We start from the raw sequence: 18,176 nt of genomic DNA, 5'->3' as shown, positions 1-18,176 counted from the left end.
TGGTATAACAACAACAAGGTGGTTTACTCGAAACCCGAGATAAAACAGGTTCTGTATTTGACTGCTCTTTGAATAGTGGAATGGCTCTTTTATTTAGGTCACGCACCCAAACTGTGGTGCAGTTTGCTAAAGAATCCAAGAGAGGGCAACATGCTACATGGTGATTATGCTTTCTGAGTATCAGCTGCCCTAGAATTAATTAAGTTTGTCTTTATAGTTCTATGGTATTTGTTCAGGTCCGACTGCGAGAGTAATATCGAGATAATACTTTATATAAATCCTTTTCATTTAATATATTACTACTTATTTTTGCAAATGTATTCAGGTCCACATATTATTATAATCCACATTTATTATTGTCATAACAGTCCTGAAAATGTTATCTCTGCAGTGTCAAAGGTCAATAAGGAAATTCCTAGCTTCTTGTTAACAACAAAATAATAATAGAAATAATACTAATAACAATAAAAGCTTTTTCATACATAAGATGCAGCTCAATTATGTCAGCAGAGGTCACAATTGCAACACTTATAAGAAAATATTAGAAAACATGCTGTATGTTTGGAATACTGTAGCATCTGTTTAACCTCTGAAAGACACTAAATGCATGCAACATTAATATCTTCTCATGAAAAATGATTACAACCAGTGGTAGAATTACCAATATATTGAAAGTAAAGTTACCTCACACTATAAAAATACTCATGCATGCTTTTATAATTTTACACAAGTAGGAGCACAAACGTTTTAGCAGAACTCATACTAATATTGAATTTAACTATTACTACTGAAAGGTCAATGACTAACCAGCTAACCTCTTTATACTATACTTAATATTTATGTCAACAATTTAAATGAAGCTGAAAACATATGTATTCAATTTGGCTTATAATGAAAGCAGATAGTACGGTAAGTTTATGTTTAGGGTTTCTTTTTTGTTTTTGTTCTGTTATAACGCCTTGTGCTTTGGCAATACTATGTTTAAAATGTGGCCACCAATAAAGCCCCTTTGTATTGTATTGTATTGTATAGTACTTTTGTACATGTAGCCTACCTGTTCTTGTATTGTTGATAGTTACATTCCACCACTTAGCTGTCCAGTGTAATACTGGGAAAGGTTATGTGTAATTAAAGTTTTAATGGTTATTATAAAATGTCTGTAGAGATTACTGCTGCTTTGAGACCTCCCTCTTCCTTCACTTCCCCCAAATGCCTCCTATTCCGCACGCCTTGTGGGCAGTGTGTACAGCATCATATAAATAGACTGCAGTCAGCTGTGGAAGTAGAGACAGAGGTGCATCCAGATCATAGATTTATAGATAGATTTATACATCGACTGTATAAATCAAGATCCAGACCAGAGGCGAAGGGAACACAACTGTGTGCAGGCAACATGACCTCGTTAACCTGGAGACTGCTTTGTTTCATCTGCCTCCTGGCGCCTGGGACTGTGGGAACTTCCACACAGTTTGGGTCACGCAGCCGGCAGATCCACTCAATACGTCCTTCAATCCCACGAGTATCCTCTCAGGTCTCTCCAAGAGTCCATCAGCGCTTTGGAGAGATCAAATCTATTGAACCGAGATTTGAAGAAGATCCGACTGCTGAAAGTTTCCTAGAGGTCCAGCAGCCGGGTGCTCAGTCAGCACGAGGGTCCCAGCAGCAGCAGGGGGCCCGGGCCGGGGCCAACAGCTACCTGCAGGAGAGACAGGGAGCGGACAATGGAGGTGGGTTGGTGCTATAGATGTTATGTTTTATCCTACTGTGCATGCGTGCTATACCCTCACATTTGCTCACCATGCATTTGTCATGTTTTGGACAAATTTGTTCCAATTTGGTGTGAAACCTTTAAACAAACTGACTATACCAGCTAGTATATATATGTTATTTAGCACATTTAAAATGCTGTTATGGACTTATAAATAGTGGATTTCTATTAGTCTGTAAGCTCAAATAACTAGTAATCCTTGAATAACCAAGTGGTTTGTTAAACAACAGTTCCTTTTCTAACCATATGAATAGGGTTAGGGTAATAATAATAATAAATGCATTACTATCACTTTAACTAAGTTGACATTTTTTCATTTATGCTTGAAGGATATACCAACAATAAATCATTCCATTTCAATTAACAAATGAATAAATATCAATAGCGACATCAGATACTTGAATGAAGATTTCCTTGTCGTGCCTTCTTATGCCATCATTTATATCTCCCTTTGCTGAGTTTCCCTAAAGCACTTGCGAGACTATCAGTTAGCATTACATTTTGATGGAATTTTTAAGAAGACAGTATTTCAAATTGGCATATTAGGTGATAAGATATTCTAGTAGGCTATGTTTCTTAGTTTTTTTACGTTATTTTGTCGTTGGAAATTATTGTTCCATTCTCGCAAATTAGGAGTTTTAGCACTGTATCTTCAATGCACATACGTTGGAAAATACACGCTTTGACATTTAAAAGCATTTGTTTTCTTTCTTTTTGCAGCAACAAGTTCCAACTGCAAAAATCGCCCTATAGACTTGGTCTTCATTATAGACAGCTCCCGCAGTGTGCGCCCTTCTGAGTTTGAAAAGGCCAAGGAGTTCCTGCAACACATGGTGGAGAGCATGGCGATCGGCTCAGATGCCACACGAGTTGGCCTTGTCAATTATGCCAGCACGGTGAAGATCGAGTTTCTTCTGAAGACGTATTTTTCGAAGCCAGCCATGAAGCAGGCACTGGCACAAATTGAGCCTCTCGCTTCAGGCACCATGACAGGATTGGCCATCAAGACTGCCATGGAGAAAGCTTTCACTGTGGAAGCAGGAGCCCGAACTGGCTCCGCGAACATCGCCAAAGTAGCCATTATCGTGACGGATGGGAGGCCCCAGGATAAGGTGGAGGAAATATCAGCCGCAGCTCGGGCATCTGGGATTGAGATCTATGCAGTGGGAGTAGACAGAGCCGATATGATGTCCCTGCGCCTCATGGCTAGCCAGCCACACGATGACCATGTCTTCTACGTGGAGACATATGGTGTCATTGAGAAGCTCACTTTAAAATTTAGGGAAACCTTGTGTGGTAAGGATGATAATGATGGGAGTGCGGATATTCCAGTAGATTACCTAATTGATGATTATGGACTAGGTGGCAGGAAAGACGGTAAAGGAAACAAGGGTATGTCAGATCCGTTCTTTAAATTTCACCTGTGATTATATGGGCAGCACCATAGAGGGAATCTTCATTCTAAAGTCAATGGCCTTCTTCTTTAGTGATACAAACAAGGGCAGTAACCAGGGATTTACCGCCGCTTGTTGTGTTTGGGTTTACAACAAAAGGTTGTTCACCAACAAATGTTGATTATAAGTGTGCAGGCAACATTTAACATGTCCTATTAGTCATGTACTAACTGACTTAAAGAAGAAGACACATCTCTGAGCACTGGTTGATCGGCCAATTCAGAGAAAATTCTACAACCTTGAACACTTTTAAAATGGTTGAAACCTGATATGATGCTGCCTAAACTTCACATGGAGCGCGGATGCTATTTGCACTGCATCTTGTGCCTTATGCCATTTGCCCTGCATAGTTTCCTGAAGACATGCTAAGCTACCACAGTTCCACAATTAGGTCTTTTGCTAAATGTGACAGAAAATTAACGGCCACTCATCCTGCGAGGCAGAAACTAAGTTAGCTTGCGCTACAGTTTACTTTGAATGTATTTGAATGGACACATTAATATTTGAGTACATTTCTCAGTCAACCTAAGTTTTCACATTATTTTATCTTTAAATATGCTAATCAACAAAAGAAGATTAAATATTGTTTAAACAAATAGTTTGACATTTTAGGAAATACTTTTTATGCAGGGATATTGATACCACTCATAAATGTGACAGTTCAACAGGTTAACCTAGATTAGCATAAACGTTGAGTGATACATTTTGGACATTTTGCACTCCGGATACCGTAGTATTGATTTAGCAAAAGAGGCATAACGCATTGCCCGAAATGCAAACTCTTTACCCATCAGCTATTGTCTGATGATGATTTAGCTTAAAGTTAGCTTAACATTTGTTTGTATACTATACTATACTGGCTACTTTTGAAAAAATCCATTTTAGACTTTGTCTCTCAACCCCTACAGCTGAAACACGCAGCTCAAGTAAACATAGAAACATCCACAATCTTAGCCCCAGCAATAGCCTTATTTATAGCCCAACAGCTATTTCATCAATTTCCCAACCCACTAGCTAGCATATTACAAAATATGTATAAAAAATGTCAGCTTTTATTTGTCTCATAACTTTTGGTATCACCCAAACTAGCAAGGTAACGGCTAAGGTTACCTGCTATACATGCAAACTTCTCCTTCAATCTGTGGAGTAAGTTCAGCCACCCTATGTGTTTCACTGTGACCAACTTCTGTGCATCCACAAAAGAGACATGCAATGATAACGACATGTTGTATCAACTATTTTGTGTTTGCATGGCCTGAAATGCATGCAAATAAAGATGGTCAGGTGTCTAAAAGTCTAAAGCCAGTAAAACATTGTGGAATCGACACATGACAACGCCTCTTCCTTTCTTCACAAATAACAGGATTTTACAACAAGAAATGTATATATTATACTTGTATTTTGGAGCACAGAGATCAAGCAAGCTAATCTGCATCTAGCTATGTAGATAACAAAATGCATGATTAATACATACTAACAAATGACTAACAGAGATATAAAGCAAAATGATTGATTTCATAAGCCAATCAGACTTTGGAGTGTTTTTTTTTCAGGTTTGGATGCATGTGCTCAGGGAAACAATTGCCAACATCTGTGTGTCAACAATGGCAACTCGTACAACTGCAAGTGTCGCGAGGGCTACGTCTTGAACCCGGACAACAAAACATGCGCACGTAAGAATCTTTATATCTGTCTTAATGTTTCAGTGTCACAAAAAAAAAATGATAAGCTTTGTAGCTCCTTTTGGATTGATTACAGTTATTACATAACTTTTTGCTGTGAACAAACTCACTAGAGGTACATACTCTAAAAGTTAATAACGACAAGTAGATCCTCTTCTCTTCCCAGTCAGAGGGACTGCATATCACAGTTTAGTAGGTTAGCTCCACCAACTTTAGGTGTTTTAAACCTGAAATTAGGCTTGCTGCCAAGGTATGCACTTTAGAGCCAAAAAGAATCAAAATAAGCTGTAAGCAGTTGTATAAACCTCATGGCTGGAAAGTTGACTACTCAGCTTCCATTCCACAGCCACCAACTCTTTATGACATTAACAATGAACATTAAAGACTTAAGGATCTTATGGAGGACATAGAAAACCTTGAAAACTCGTCAAAAATGTGGTGGTCAAAGCAAAGCGAAAGACAATTTAAAGAGGGATGAGACATGTTTGAAATCGAACTGACTCATGGTACCTCATGTAGTAAGACTTAGTTGTTTAGATTTGGAATAGTCTCTTTTTAGGTTTAGATACATGTGCCCAAGGACATGACTGCAGCAATGATTCTTCATAGCTTTGCAACTGTCGTAGGGTAGATGTGTTGAATGCCTAATAGAAAACATGCTTACGTTAGAAGCTGAATATCTTTCATGCATCTGTTGTTTGTTCCGATGACTGAAAGTAGCTGGTGAGGCATGTGGTACAGTGGGAACCACTTAGCTTGACTAAACAGGAGAAACTTTAGTTTATGTAAACTGTAACAATTATAACTACGAAGCAAAGGCTCTACAATAGCTTTCCTAAATAAGGGTTTTGTGTCAGACGTGGGAGTTTTTCTTTTCAGATATGGATTCATGTTTCCAAAGACATGACTGCGAACAAATTTGTGTCAGCACTGATGATTCCTACATCTGCAAATGTGAAATGGGATATATTTTGAATGCAGACCAGAAAACATGTTCACGTAAGCACCTTTTAATTGATTTGGAATATCACATCGGCATCTGTAAGCATTAATTGGATAGTAAATGCCTTTTTTCCCTGCATATAAACATAATTGAACTATGGTTTTTTAGGTACTTTTTACAAACTTGTGATTAATATCACAGTTTCTGCTTAGCATTTTCTCATTAATTTGTTGAGTGCCACCTGACTGAGACTTGGGAGACTGATTGATGTAGAATGGAGCGTGTAACCACATAGTGGAAGAATCAATTGTCAGACTGAGGTACCAACAGTACTGTCTTTCCTGGACTGATATCATGATTTTTCAGTTATGAGCCATGTGCAAATGGACGTGATTGCCAGCACATTTGTGAAAACAATGATGAATCGTACATCTGCAAATATCAAGTGGGATACAAGTTAAATGCAGAACAAAAAACATGCTCACGTAAGAACCTGGCCCTTATGATATGCATGTCTTAGTGCACTTAGAAGAGAACTTGAACAATTGTTTTAATTTGCTTGGTAATTAATAATTGGTTTAAGGCAGGAAACGGTTCAAAGCATTTGGCGACACCATTGTATTGTATTTCTATTAATGCTGGCTTTTCCTGATAGCATAACCGTTAGCTCCGGAAGTTTATTTTCAGGTTTCGATACATGTGACCAGGGACATGAATGCCAGCATACTTGTGAGACAAATGGTGATTCATACATTTGCAAGTGTCGTGAGGGATATTTGTTGAATGCAGACCAAAAAACTTGCTCATGTAAGAACCACATTCTTACCAAATAATGTTATCACATGTCAGGGGACAGTGTCTTGGATCTACCTTAATGTAGGTGAAACATGCTTGAAGTGTTGGTGTGTCTCTCCAAGTTTGATTTGGACAGAAACTTAAAGTTGAAGCACTGTGCTGTAGACAAATGTACATGAGATATTGTAGATTGTTTCAAATGACAAGGAAGTAAAGTTTGAATACTTTTTGAATGGGCAGAACATTTGGAGACTTGAGAAACTGATGCACCCCAAACTGTAAATCGATTGGTGCCACTTTAAAAGCCCCACTATGTACTTGTAGGTGGCTATAATTTAATGAAGTCATTTACAACTTTGAGTGTGTCTTTTCAGTTTTAGATAATTGTACCCAAGGACATGACTGCCAACACATTTGCATAAACAATGGTTCATCGTACATCTGCAAATGTCAAGGGGGATACATATTGAATGCAGATCAGAAAACTTGCTCACGTAAGAACTTGTGATTTTTGACTTGATATGCATGTCCTTGACCGTGGTCGACTACAACCTTTTTGATATTATTGTATATGCTTTAGATTAAATGCAGAAAAGGCATAAATCCTTTGGCCATGGACTTGATAGATATCTGTTTTTAAATGTTGGCCAATTGTAAGCTTTACCAAGGAGGTTTGCTGTTGATGTTAGCTGTGTAGGTGTCTCTTTTCAGGTTCTGATGCATGTACCCAGGGACATGAGTGCCAACATATTTGTGTCAAAAATGGTGATTCTCACCTTTGCACATGTCATGATGGATATGTTTTGAATGGGGACCAGAAAACGTGCTCACGTAAGAACTTGAATTTAACTTTAACATTTGAAATGTATGTTGTGGTGCTTTGTTTCAATTTTCCTTTATAATCCATTATTTAGGTGCATGACTAAATATTGCAGAAGCCATTGTCTGTAGGGTTAAAATGTAGTATATGCTAATGGAGTTTGTCCGAAACAACCACCATTGCTAACCAGTGAAAGAGTTAGGGTAAGGGCTAGGGTTGAATTTCAAGTGCTTGCTCACGTACAATGTGTCATGTTCCCTTCAAAGTTCTTCTTAGTAGTTCTGATCCATGTGCTAATGGTCATGATTGCCAGGACTTATGTGTAAACAGTGATAAGTCATATATCTGCATGTGTCGGGTGGGATATGTCTTGAATCCAGACAAGAAAACATGCTCACGTAAGAAACCCAGACTTAAGTTTTAGGAGTTGATGGACTGTCTTAGAGTTTATTATTCTGACCCATCCTAGATTCCATTGCTTTCTAATGGCTCCTTGATTAATGTAAATTGAGGCCATTAAGATGTCTAAGTGTTTCTTTTTAGGTTCAGACACATGTGCCCAGGGACATGACTGCCAACATATTTGTGTCAGCACTGATGACTCGTTTGTCTGCAAGTGTCGAATGGGATATGTGTTGAACGCAGACCAGAAAACATGCTCACGTAAGAACTCTGACCTTTATAAAAGACATGATGTTTTTGCCACAGTGTTTTAGATTTCCCTAGAATGTTATTTTCTTCTTTGTACATGGTCAGACACATTTCATATCACCTCTTGTAAGTGTTGATACTTAAAGGGCAGTTAGCTCATTGGGAACAAACTCTTCCAATCGTGGAATTCTAAAGTCAAGACCTTTTTGACTAATGTTCAGCTAAGTAATATGTGGAAGTGTTTCTTTTCAGGATCAGATACATGTTCCCAGGGACATGATTGCCAACAGATTTGTGTCAACAGTGATGACTCATACATCTGCAAATGTCATGTGGATTATGTGTTGAATGCAGACCAGAAAACATGCTCACGTAAGCACCTGATTTGTTTCAATATGCTTATTTGTCTGTGGTGTGATCCAGCATCTCAAATAATCCACACAACGCCTTGAAGCTCCAAAAACAAGGTTCATCAGAGCTGTTGTGGCAGTTTTCAATTCTTGTAGAATATAATAAAATTGGGAGGGATGAAACCCTCTTTAATGGTCACACATGCAGAGCACACAGCACACACAGTCAAATGTGTTCTCTGATTTTAACCCATCCTAGTACCAGAAGTCTAGCAGACTTAAGACGTAAAAGAAAATCACAACAGACAATATGCAAGTCAATTACAACTGTTTTTCAGTCTCTCATTCCTTAAATCAAGAGCACAGCACACTTATGTCTTATTAACTGTGTTGTTAATGACTGGAACAGTAGAAGTAGTGCTTATCGTTGGACATTGGCTTTAGTTGCAGTCAACTGGCTGGCTTTTCCTGATAGCATAACCGTTAGCTCCGGAAGTTTATTTTCAGGTTTCGATACATGTGACCAGGGACATGACTGCCAGCATACTTGTGAGACAAATGGTGATTCATACATTTTCAAGTGTCGTGAGGGACATTTGTTGAATGCAGACCAAAAAACTTGCTCATGTAAGAACCACATTCTTACCAAATAATGTTATCACATGTCAGGAGGCAGTGTATTGGATCTACATTGATATCGGTGAAACATGCTTGAAGTGTTGGTGTGTCTCTCCAAGTTTGATTTGGACAGAAACTTAAAGTTGAAGCACTGTGCTGTAGACAAATGTACATGAGATATTGTAGATTGTTTCAAATGACAAGGAAGTAAAGTTTGAATACTTTTTGAATGGGCAGACAGTTTGGAGACTTGAGAAACTGATGCACCCCAAACTGTAAATCGATTGGTGCCACTTTAAAAGCCCCACTATGTACTTATAGGTGGCTATAATTTAATGAAGTCATTTACAACTTTGAGTGTGTCTTTTCAGGTTTAGATAATTGTACCCAAGGACATGACTGCCAACACATTTGCATTAACAATGGTTCATCGTACATCTGCAAATGTCAAGGGGGATACGTGTTGAATGCAGATCAGAAAACATGCTCACGTAAGAACTTGTGATTTTTGACTTGATATGCATGTCCTTGACCGTGGTCGACTACAACCTTTTTGATATTATTGTATATGCTTTAGATTAAATGCAGAAAAGGCATAAATCTTTTAGCCATGGACTTGATAGATATCTGTTTTAAATGTTGGCCAATTGTAAGCTTTACCAAGGAGGTTTGCTGTTGATGTTAGCTGTGTAGGTGTCTCTTTTCAGTTTCTGATGCATGTACCCAGGGACAAGAGTGCCAACATATTTGTTTGAAAAATGGCGATTCTTACTATTGCATGTGTCATGAGGGATATGTATTGAACGCAGACCAGAACACCTGCTCACGTAAGAACTTGAATTTTAATTTTAAACTGTCTTTGACATGACTTGCATAATAGTAAATATGCTCGTGTAGAAAGAGGACCTTGAGATATGTCTGACTTAATTCAGTAACTATGGATTATTACACATTGCATAAATGTAAATGCTTATAAAGTCAGAATAATCCAGAGAAAAACCCGGTGGAACCTGTTTAAAACCTGTTGATCCATCTAAGACACCACAGCAGACCGTGTAAGACTTTGTAAGCTATGTTTGTTAGCTGTTAGCTTTCTTCTCAGGTTCTGATGCATGTACCCAGGGACATGACTGCCAGCATATTTGTGTCAAAAATGGTGATTCTCACCTTTGCACATGTCATGATGGATATGTTTTGAATGGGGACCAGAAAACGTGCTCACGTAAGAACTTGAATTTAACTTTAACATTTGAAATGTATGTTGTGGTGCTTTGTTTACATTTTCCCTTATAATCCATTATTTAGGTGCATGACTAAATATTGCAGAAGCCATTGTCTGTAGGGTTGAAATGTAGTATATGCTAATGGTGTTTGCCAGAAACAACCACCATTACTAACCAGTGAAAGAGTTAGGATTAGGGTTGAATTTAAAGTGCTTGCTCACGTACAATGTGTCATGTTCCCTTCAAAGTTCTTCTTGGTACATCGCAATATTTTATTCATTTGGGTTATTGGCGTTTAGCAGCAAGAGCTAATGAAGCACAGATCAGGTCTAGGGAGATCATCAATTGAAACCATCTTTAGACATAAAGGGTCAACTGTCAAAGGCCTTCTTGAATGATTATCTGAGCAGTCATATCACATGTATGCGATATGTGTCTTTTCAGGTTCTGATCCATGTGCTAATGGTCATGATTGCCAGGACTTATGTGTAAACAGTGATAAGTCATATATCTGCATGTGTCGGGTGGGATATGTCTTGAATCCAGACAAGAAAACATGCTCACGTAAGAAACCCAGACTTAAATTTTAGGAGTTGATGGACTGTCTTAGAGTTTATTATTCTGACCCATCCTAGATTCCATTGCTTTCTAATGGCTCCTTGATTAATGTAAATTGAGCCCATTAAGATGTCTAAGTGTTTCATTTTAGGGTCAGACACATGTGCCCAGGGACATGACTGCCAACATATTTGTGTCAGCACTGATGACTCGTTTGTCTGCAAGTGTCGAATGGGATATGTGTTGAACGCAGACCAGAAAACATGCTCACGTAAGAACTCTGACATTTATAAAAGACATGATGTTTTTGCCACAGTGTTTTAGATTTCCCTAAAATGTTATTTTCTTCTTTGTACATGGTCAGACACATTTCATACCACCTCTTAAGTGAGTGTTGATACTTAAAGGGCAGTTAGCTCATTGGGAACAAACTCTTCCCATCGTGGAATTCTAAAGTTAAGACCTACTTGACTCTTGTCAGCTAAGTAAGATGTCGAAGTGTTTCTTTTCAGGATCAGATACATGTTCCCAGGGACATCATTGCCAACAGATTTGTGTCAACAGTGATGACTCATACATCTGCAAATGTCATGTGGATTATGTGTTGAATGCAGACCAGAAAACATGCTCACGTAAGCACCTGATTTGTTTCAATATGCTTATTTGTCTGTGGTGTGATCCAGCATCTCAAATAATCCACACAACGCCTTGAAGCTTCAAAAATAAGGTTCATCAGAGCTGTTGTGGCAGTTTTCAATTCTTGTAGAATATAATTAAATTGGGAGGGATGAAACCTTCTTTAATGGTCACACATGCAGAGCACACAGCACACACAGTCAAATGTGTTCTCTGCTTTTAACCCATCCTAGTACCAGAAGTCTAGCAGACTTAAGACGTAAAAGAAAATCACAACAGACAATATGCAAGTCAATTACAACTGTTTTTCAGTCTCTCATTCCTTAAATCAAGAGCACAGCACACTTATGTCTTATTAACTGTGTTGTTAATGACTGGAACAGTAGAAGTAGTGCTTATCTTTGGACATTGGCTTTAGTTGCAGTCAATTGGCTGGCTTTTCCTGATAGCATAACCGTTAGCTTCGGAAGTTTATTTTCAGGTTTCGATACATGTGACCAGGGACATGACTGCCAGCATACTTGTGAGACAAATGGTAATTCATACATTTGCAAGTGTCGTGAGGGACATTTGTTGAATGCAGACCAAAAAACTTGCTCATGTAAGAACCACATTCTTACCAAATAAAATTATCACATGTCAGGGGGAAGTGTCTTGGATCTACCTTGATATAGGTGAAACATGCTTGAAGTGTTGGTGTGTCTCTCCAAGTTTGATTTGGACAGAAACTTAAAGTTGAAGCACTGTGCTGTAGACAAATGTACATGAGATATTGTAGATTGTTTCAAATGACAAGGAAGTAAAGTTTGAATACTTTTTGAATGGGCAGAAAGTTTGGAGACTTGAGAAACTGATGCACCCCAAACTGTAAATCGATTGGTGCCACTTTAAAAGCCCCACTATGTACTTATAGGTGGCTATAATGTAATGAAGTCATTTACAACTTTGAGTGTGTCTTTTCAGGTTTAGATAATTGTACCCAAGGACATGACTGCCAACACATTTGCATAAACAATGGTTCATCGTACATCTGCAAATGTCAAGGGGGATACGTGTTGAATGCAGATCAGAAAACATGCTCACGTAAGAACTCGTGATTTTTGACTTGATATGCATGTCCTTAACCGTGGTCGACTACAACCTTTTTGATATTATTGTATATGCTTTAGATTAAATGCAGAAAAGGCATAAATCTTTTGGCCATGGACTTGATAGATATCTGTTTTAAATGTTGGCCAATTGTAAGCTTTACCAAGGAGGTTTGCTGTTGATGTTAGCTGTGTAGGTGTCTCTTTTCAGGTTCTGATGCATGTACCCAGGGACAAGAGTGCCAACATATTTGTTTGAAAAATGGCGATTCTTACTATTGCATGTGTCATGAGGGATATGTATTGAACGCAGACCAGAACACCTGCTCACGTAAGAACTTGAATTTTAATTTTAAACTGTCTTTGACATGACTTGCATAATAGTAAATATGCTCATGTAGAAAGAGGACCTTGAGATATGTCTGACTTAATTCAGTAACTATGGATTATTACACATTGCATAAATGTAAATGCTCATAAAGTCAGAATAATCCAGAGAAAAACCCAGTGGAACCTGTTTAAAACCTGTTGATCCATCTAAGACACCACAGCAGACCGCGTAAGACTTTGTAAGCTATGTTTGTTAGCTGTTAGCTTTCTTCTCAGGTTCTGATGCATGTACCCAGGGACATGACTGCCAGCATATTTGTGTCAAAAATGGTGATTCTCACCTTTGCACATGTCATGATGGATATGTTTTGAATGGGGACCAGAAAACGTGTTCACGTAAGAACTTGAATTTAACTTTAACATTTGAAATGTATGTTGTGGTGCTTTGTTTCAATTTTCCCTTATAATCCTTTATTTAGGTGCATGACTAAATATTGCAGAAGCCATTGTCTGTAGGGTTGAAATGTAGTATATGCTAATGGTGTTTGCCAGAAACAACCACCATTGCTAACCAGTGAAAGAGTTAGGATTAGGGTTGAATTTAAAGTGCTTGCTCACGTACAATGTGTCATGTTCCCTTCAAAGTTCTTCTTGGTACATCGCAATATTTTATTCATTTGGGTTATTGGCGTTTAGCAGCAAGAGCTAATGAAGCACAGATCAGGTCTAGGGAGATCATCAATTGAAACCATCTTTAGACATAAAGGGTCAACTGTCAAAGGCCTTCTTGAATGATTATCTGAGCAGTCATATCACATGTATGCGATATGTGTCTTTTCAGGTTCTGATCCATGTGCTAATGGTCATGATTGCCAGGACTTATGTGTAAACAGTGATAAGTCATATATCTGCATGTGTCGGGTGGGATATGTCTTGAATCCAGACAAGAAAACATGCTCACGTAAGAAACCCAGACTTAAGTTTTAGGAGTTGATGGACTGTCTTAGAGTTTATTATTCTGACCCATCCTAGATTCCATTGCTTTCTAATGGCTCCTTGATTAATGTAAATTGAGCCCGTTAAGATGTCTAAGTGTTTCATTTTAGGGTCAGACACATGTGCCCAGGGACATGACTGCCAACATATTTGTGTCAGCACTGATGACTCGTTTGTCTGCAAGTGTCGAATGGGATATGTGTTGAACGCAGACCAGAAAACATGCTCACATAAGAACTCTGACCTTTATAAAAGACATGATGTTTTTGCCAGTGTTTTTAGATTTCCCTAAAATGTTATTTTCTTCTTTGTACATGGTCAGACACATTTCATATCACCTCTTAAGTGAGTGTTGATACTTAAAGGGCAGTTAGCTCATTGGGAACAAACTCTTCCCATCGTGGAATTCTAAAGTTAAGACCTACTTGACTCTTGTCAGCTAAGTAAGATGTCGAAGTGTTTCTTTTCAGGATCAGATACATGTTCCCAGGGACATCATTGCCAACAGATTTGTGTCAACAATGATGACTCATACATCTGCAAATGTCATGTGGATTATGTGTTGAATGCAGACCAGAAAACATGCTCACGTAAGCACCTGATTTGTTTCAATATGCTTATTTGTCTGTGGTGTGATCCAGCATCTCAAATAATCCACACAACGCCTTGAAGCTTCAAAAATAAGGTTCATCAGAGCTGTTGTGGCAGTTTTTCAATTCTTGTAGAATAGAATAAAATTGGGAGGGATGAAACCTTCTTTAATGGTCACACATGCAGAGCAAACAGCACACACAGTCAAATGTGTTCTCTGCTTTTAACCCATCCTAGTACCAGAAGTCTAGTACTAGGGGCAATGGGCAGCTATTGTACAGCAATGGGGGTGGGGGGGTTGTCCGGTGCCTTGCTCAAGTGCACCACAGCTATTTGTTTGCAGTTTTAAGGTTAGCTTTTAAAACCCTGAGATATTGAGACTGGGAATGTTGTACATTATTGGTCACATGGCTGATGCATCCATTTATTTTGAAGGGAACTGTGACCAAATGATCTTCAAACAGCTAAGTGATTGTTATTGATGTCATAAAACTGAGGTGTGAGCTTCTCTTTTCAGGTTCATCTTCGGATGCATGTCCCCAGGGACACAATTGCCAGCACATTTGTGCCAAAAATGGGAACTCTTACATCTGCAAGTGTCGGGTTGGGTACATCTTGAACATGGATCAGAAAACATGCTCACGTAAGAAACGTTTTAATTTTCCCTAAACATTGGTCCAATACCTCAAGATGATTGACATTATTCCATAGTAGCTCTAAAGACTGTTTCTGCACGACACCACAAACTAACTTGAAAGGGAATGTCTCTTTCCAGGTTCAGATGCATGTGCTCAGGGGCATGACTGCCAGCAGATCTGCATCAACAATGGTTCCTCTTACAACTGCAAGTGTGAAGTGGGATACGTATTGAATTCTGACCAGAAAACATGCTCACGTAAGAACCTGGATTCACTGTTGAACATACATAATGCTGTCTGTGTATTTAAACCATTCAACAGATTTCCCATTACTTGGATTAGATCTATTTTGAATAATGTTTCACCCACCTGTCTATTGCCTTGTAAGCTATCTTGTGTAGCTAGTGTTGAGCTTGGCATGAGAACATTTGCCAATATGGCACCAATACGCCATAAAGTTTGGTGTACCTGGACATAGTTTGGAGTCCCCAGTGTCAACAGCTTAAAATCGGTATAAAACCTGAAAGCTTTATTAAAGATGGGTTGGACCATGTGCTTGACTTGACAAGAGCCACCCTGAACTATGCAAGACAATTTAAGGTGAGAGGGTGAGGTTGGAGTCATTTCTTTTTCAATTGCTATACATCCAAAATTGATTTATTTGATATTCTGTCATATTTCAACCAGAATTTGCCCTCCTAAAAGGTCTATAGGCTTGACTATTTTCCCACTAGTATTACTGAAATTGGCCTATCCTTTTGCGGATGCTAGTCTGTGAACACGGACATTTTCTACTTTGGTCTTCACTTGAAAAACATCTACCAATAATGAACAGACCTGGTTAGAGAAATTAGAGGGAAGAAGCAGTCCAATCAGACATTTCTTAAAGTGGTACAACAAACAGCCCTGAGGTGTGGTTATACATTTCACATGTTGGGGAGGTGAACACTGGTGTCTAGCAATTTTGCATCCATGTTCACATTAAGGATGGAGCTTGCATGGCCATAAGTCTCTAAACCTGTAAACAAACTTACAAAAATCGCTGACAATTTGTGAATGCAGACCTGATATAGAGTCCTTTACAAGCTCTTACCAATCGTCTATGCTCACGCATGTACATTTCACTGCACAGCTTGAGGTAGGAAATTGGTCAAGCCTATAGCACTAATAGGGGGCTTTATATGTTTTATTATATTGCATGAACTTGGGTTTAAATAGTTTTTATACATCTTGTGTCTGTCTTTTTACATTATTTAGCTATGGAGACGTCTGCAGTTGACTGCAACTAAAGCCACTGTCCAACGATAAGCACTACTTCTACTGATCCAGTCATTAACAACACAGTTAATAATAATAATAAGACAAAAGTGTGCTGTGCTCTTCATTTAAGGAATGAGAGACTGAAAAACAGCTGTAATTGATTTGCATATTGTCTGTTGTGATATTCTTTTACGTCATGTGTGAGTATATACTTTAAATGATTATTAACATGTTTCCTCTCTAACCCTATGCACTCCCAGGTTGTGATTATCTAGATTGAATAAAAATGTTCTTTAAATAATCTCATGCACAAAAGCAAATTCACAAATGTAAAAACCTTGTTGTTCTAGAGCTCTGGAGTATACCAAAGAAACTACACTGAACATTGGGAAAAACCACTCGCATGCTTTGACCTTCTCCATATTGTTTTCTCATGCTTTCAGAGGAAATGAGAGGTGAGATAACTCAAGATGCCTGCATGTGTGAAGCTCAGATTTTGTTCCAGAAAAAAGTGCAGTCCACCATTCAGGAGCTGAGCAGAAAACATATCCTTTTGCATGAAAGGCTTTGAAGAATCACATTTTTGAAATTGTGAATATTATGTGAAAGAAAATGCTTTGTGCCTCTTGAAATGTTAGACATTTGCACTAGCTTGAGTTGCTGGCTGCTACAGTCGTTTGGCCTTATGAATACTTTTATTAATGAGTATACATGAGATTTTAATCTATAGTATAAGTTTTCAAGATTTTGAGTACACTTTTCAATTATATTTCCTTGACAGCCTGTCCACTTGATGAACTTTCAGACAAAGTAACCCTGATTGAGGGCGAGCAGCACTATTGAGAACAGCGGTGAAGACATGTTCAAGACTAGCAATGAATCCAATCATTTTTAACCTGCAGAAAATAATCATCTGTAACCCTTACAAAATGTCTTAAGATGCTTTATATTATAAACATTTGTTTTGCATTCACAATGCTGTCTGGTTCTACTTCTGTAAAGTATGTTATAACTGGTGTAAATGTTTAAATATCCGTGTATATTTTTGAGAAAGCTACAATTCCTCTTGGCAGTGTAAGCCAGTGAGTTGAGACTTAAACCAAGATATTTAGGGAAGTAATAGTTTAAAGTTTCCTTTCATTATGAATAGTAGGATGGTGTTTTTTGTTGAAATGTTTAGTGTGGTGTGTCAACTCCTCTGAGAAAATGTCTTGATAGAACAAACCATAATGTTAACAAAACAACTAATCTCTCATACAACAAGAGTATTGTTGTATTGTTAAAGAATAAATCCTTATCCAATTGGATCGTGGCATTGTTAGATCACATTAAATTACTAAAATACTTTTCGTAGAACCTGAAATGTTGCAACTATTGTGCGGTGTTAATTGGTTATTAGTGTTTTGTTTGTAACAGACAGGATTAATTGTTTAATGGGGAGACGGAACACTGTTCATGGAGTTCAAAGGTTTTCTGGCTGCTTCAAAACTTTGCACCCTTGACAAGTTGTCAGTGAGCTGTCCTGGAGATTTAAGTCAAGCTCCATTTCACATCCAACTAAAACATTACTTCACTGCTCAATTTCTTCATCATAAAAACATGTGAAACAAATTGAAGAGATTATTTGTGTAGCAAGCCACTTTGTGTACATTGACAGTTAGGTATTTTATGGTGTTTTTGTGACAACATGTCTGTATAAGTGCACATGGAAATTAAATATTCTGAAATAATCGACCCCGTAACTCTCTTGTATTGTGTTTTTACTCTTAGTAACC

At 38.1% G+C, this 18,176-nt stretch overlaps 1 protein-coding gene across 1 annotated transcript; it reads left to right on the top strand.

Annotated features, from left to right (window-relative positions):
* The first annotated feature begins 1,277 nt into the window (after positions 1 to 1,277).
* Positions 1,278 to 18,135, top strand: LOC307045915 (uncharacterized protein). The gene is made up of 23 exons (XM_079691945.1): positions 1,278 to 1,727; positions 2,489 to 3,160; positions 4,776 to 4,895; positions 5,784 to 5,903; positions 7,017 to 7,136; positions 7,354 to 7,473; positions 8,006 to 8,125; positions 8,366 to 8,485; positions 9,453 to 9,572; positions 9,789 to 9,908; positions 10,184 to 10,303; positions 10,749 to 10,868; positions 11,014 to 11,133; positions 11,375 to 11,494; positions 12,462 to 12,581; positions 12,798 to 12,917; positions 13,193 to 13,312; positions 13,758 to 13,877; positions 14,383 to 14,502; positions 15,021 to 15,146; positions 15,279 to 15,398; positions 16,845 to 16,946; positions 17,192 to 18,135. The coding sequence occupies exons 1-23, from the start codon at positions 1,394 to 1,396 to the stop codon at positions 17,242 to 17,244; spliced, it is 3,447 nt and encodes a 1,148-aa protein (XP_079548071.1). The 5' UTR covers positions 1,278 to 1,393; the 3' UTR covers positions 17,245 to 18,135.
* Positions 18,136 to 18,176: the final 41 nt, after the last annotated feature.

This window comes from Notothenia rossii (genome assembly GCF_949606895.1).
Source record: "Notothenia rossii genome assembly, chromosome: 7".
NCBI classification, from domain to species: Eukaryota; Metazoa; Chordata; class Actinopteri; order Perciformes; family Nototheniidae; genus Notothenia; species Notothenia rossii.
The sequence above is the reverse complement of the archived record's forward strand: the minus strand, read 5'-3'. Positions and strand labels throughout refer to the sequence as shown.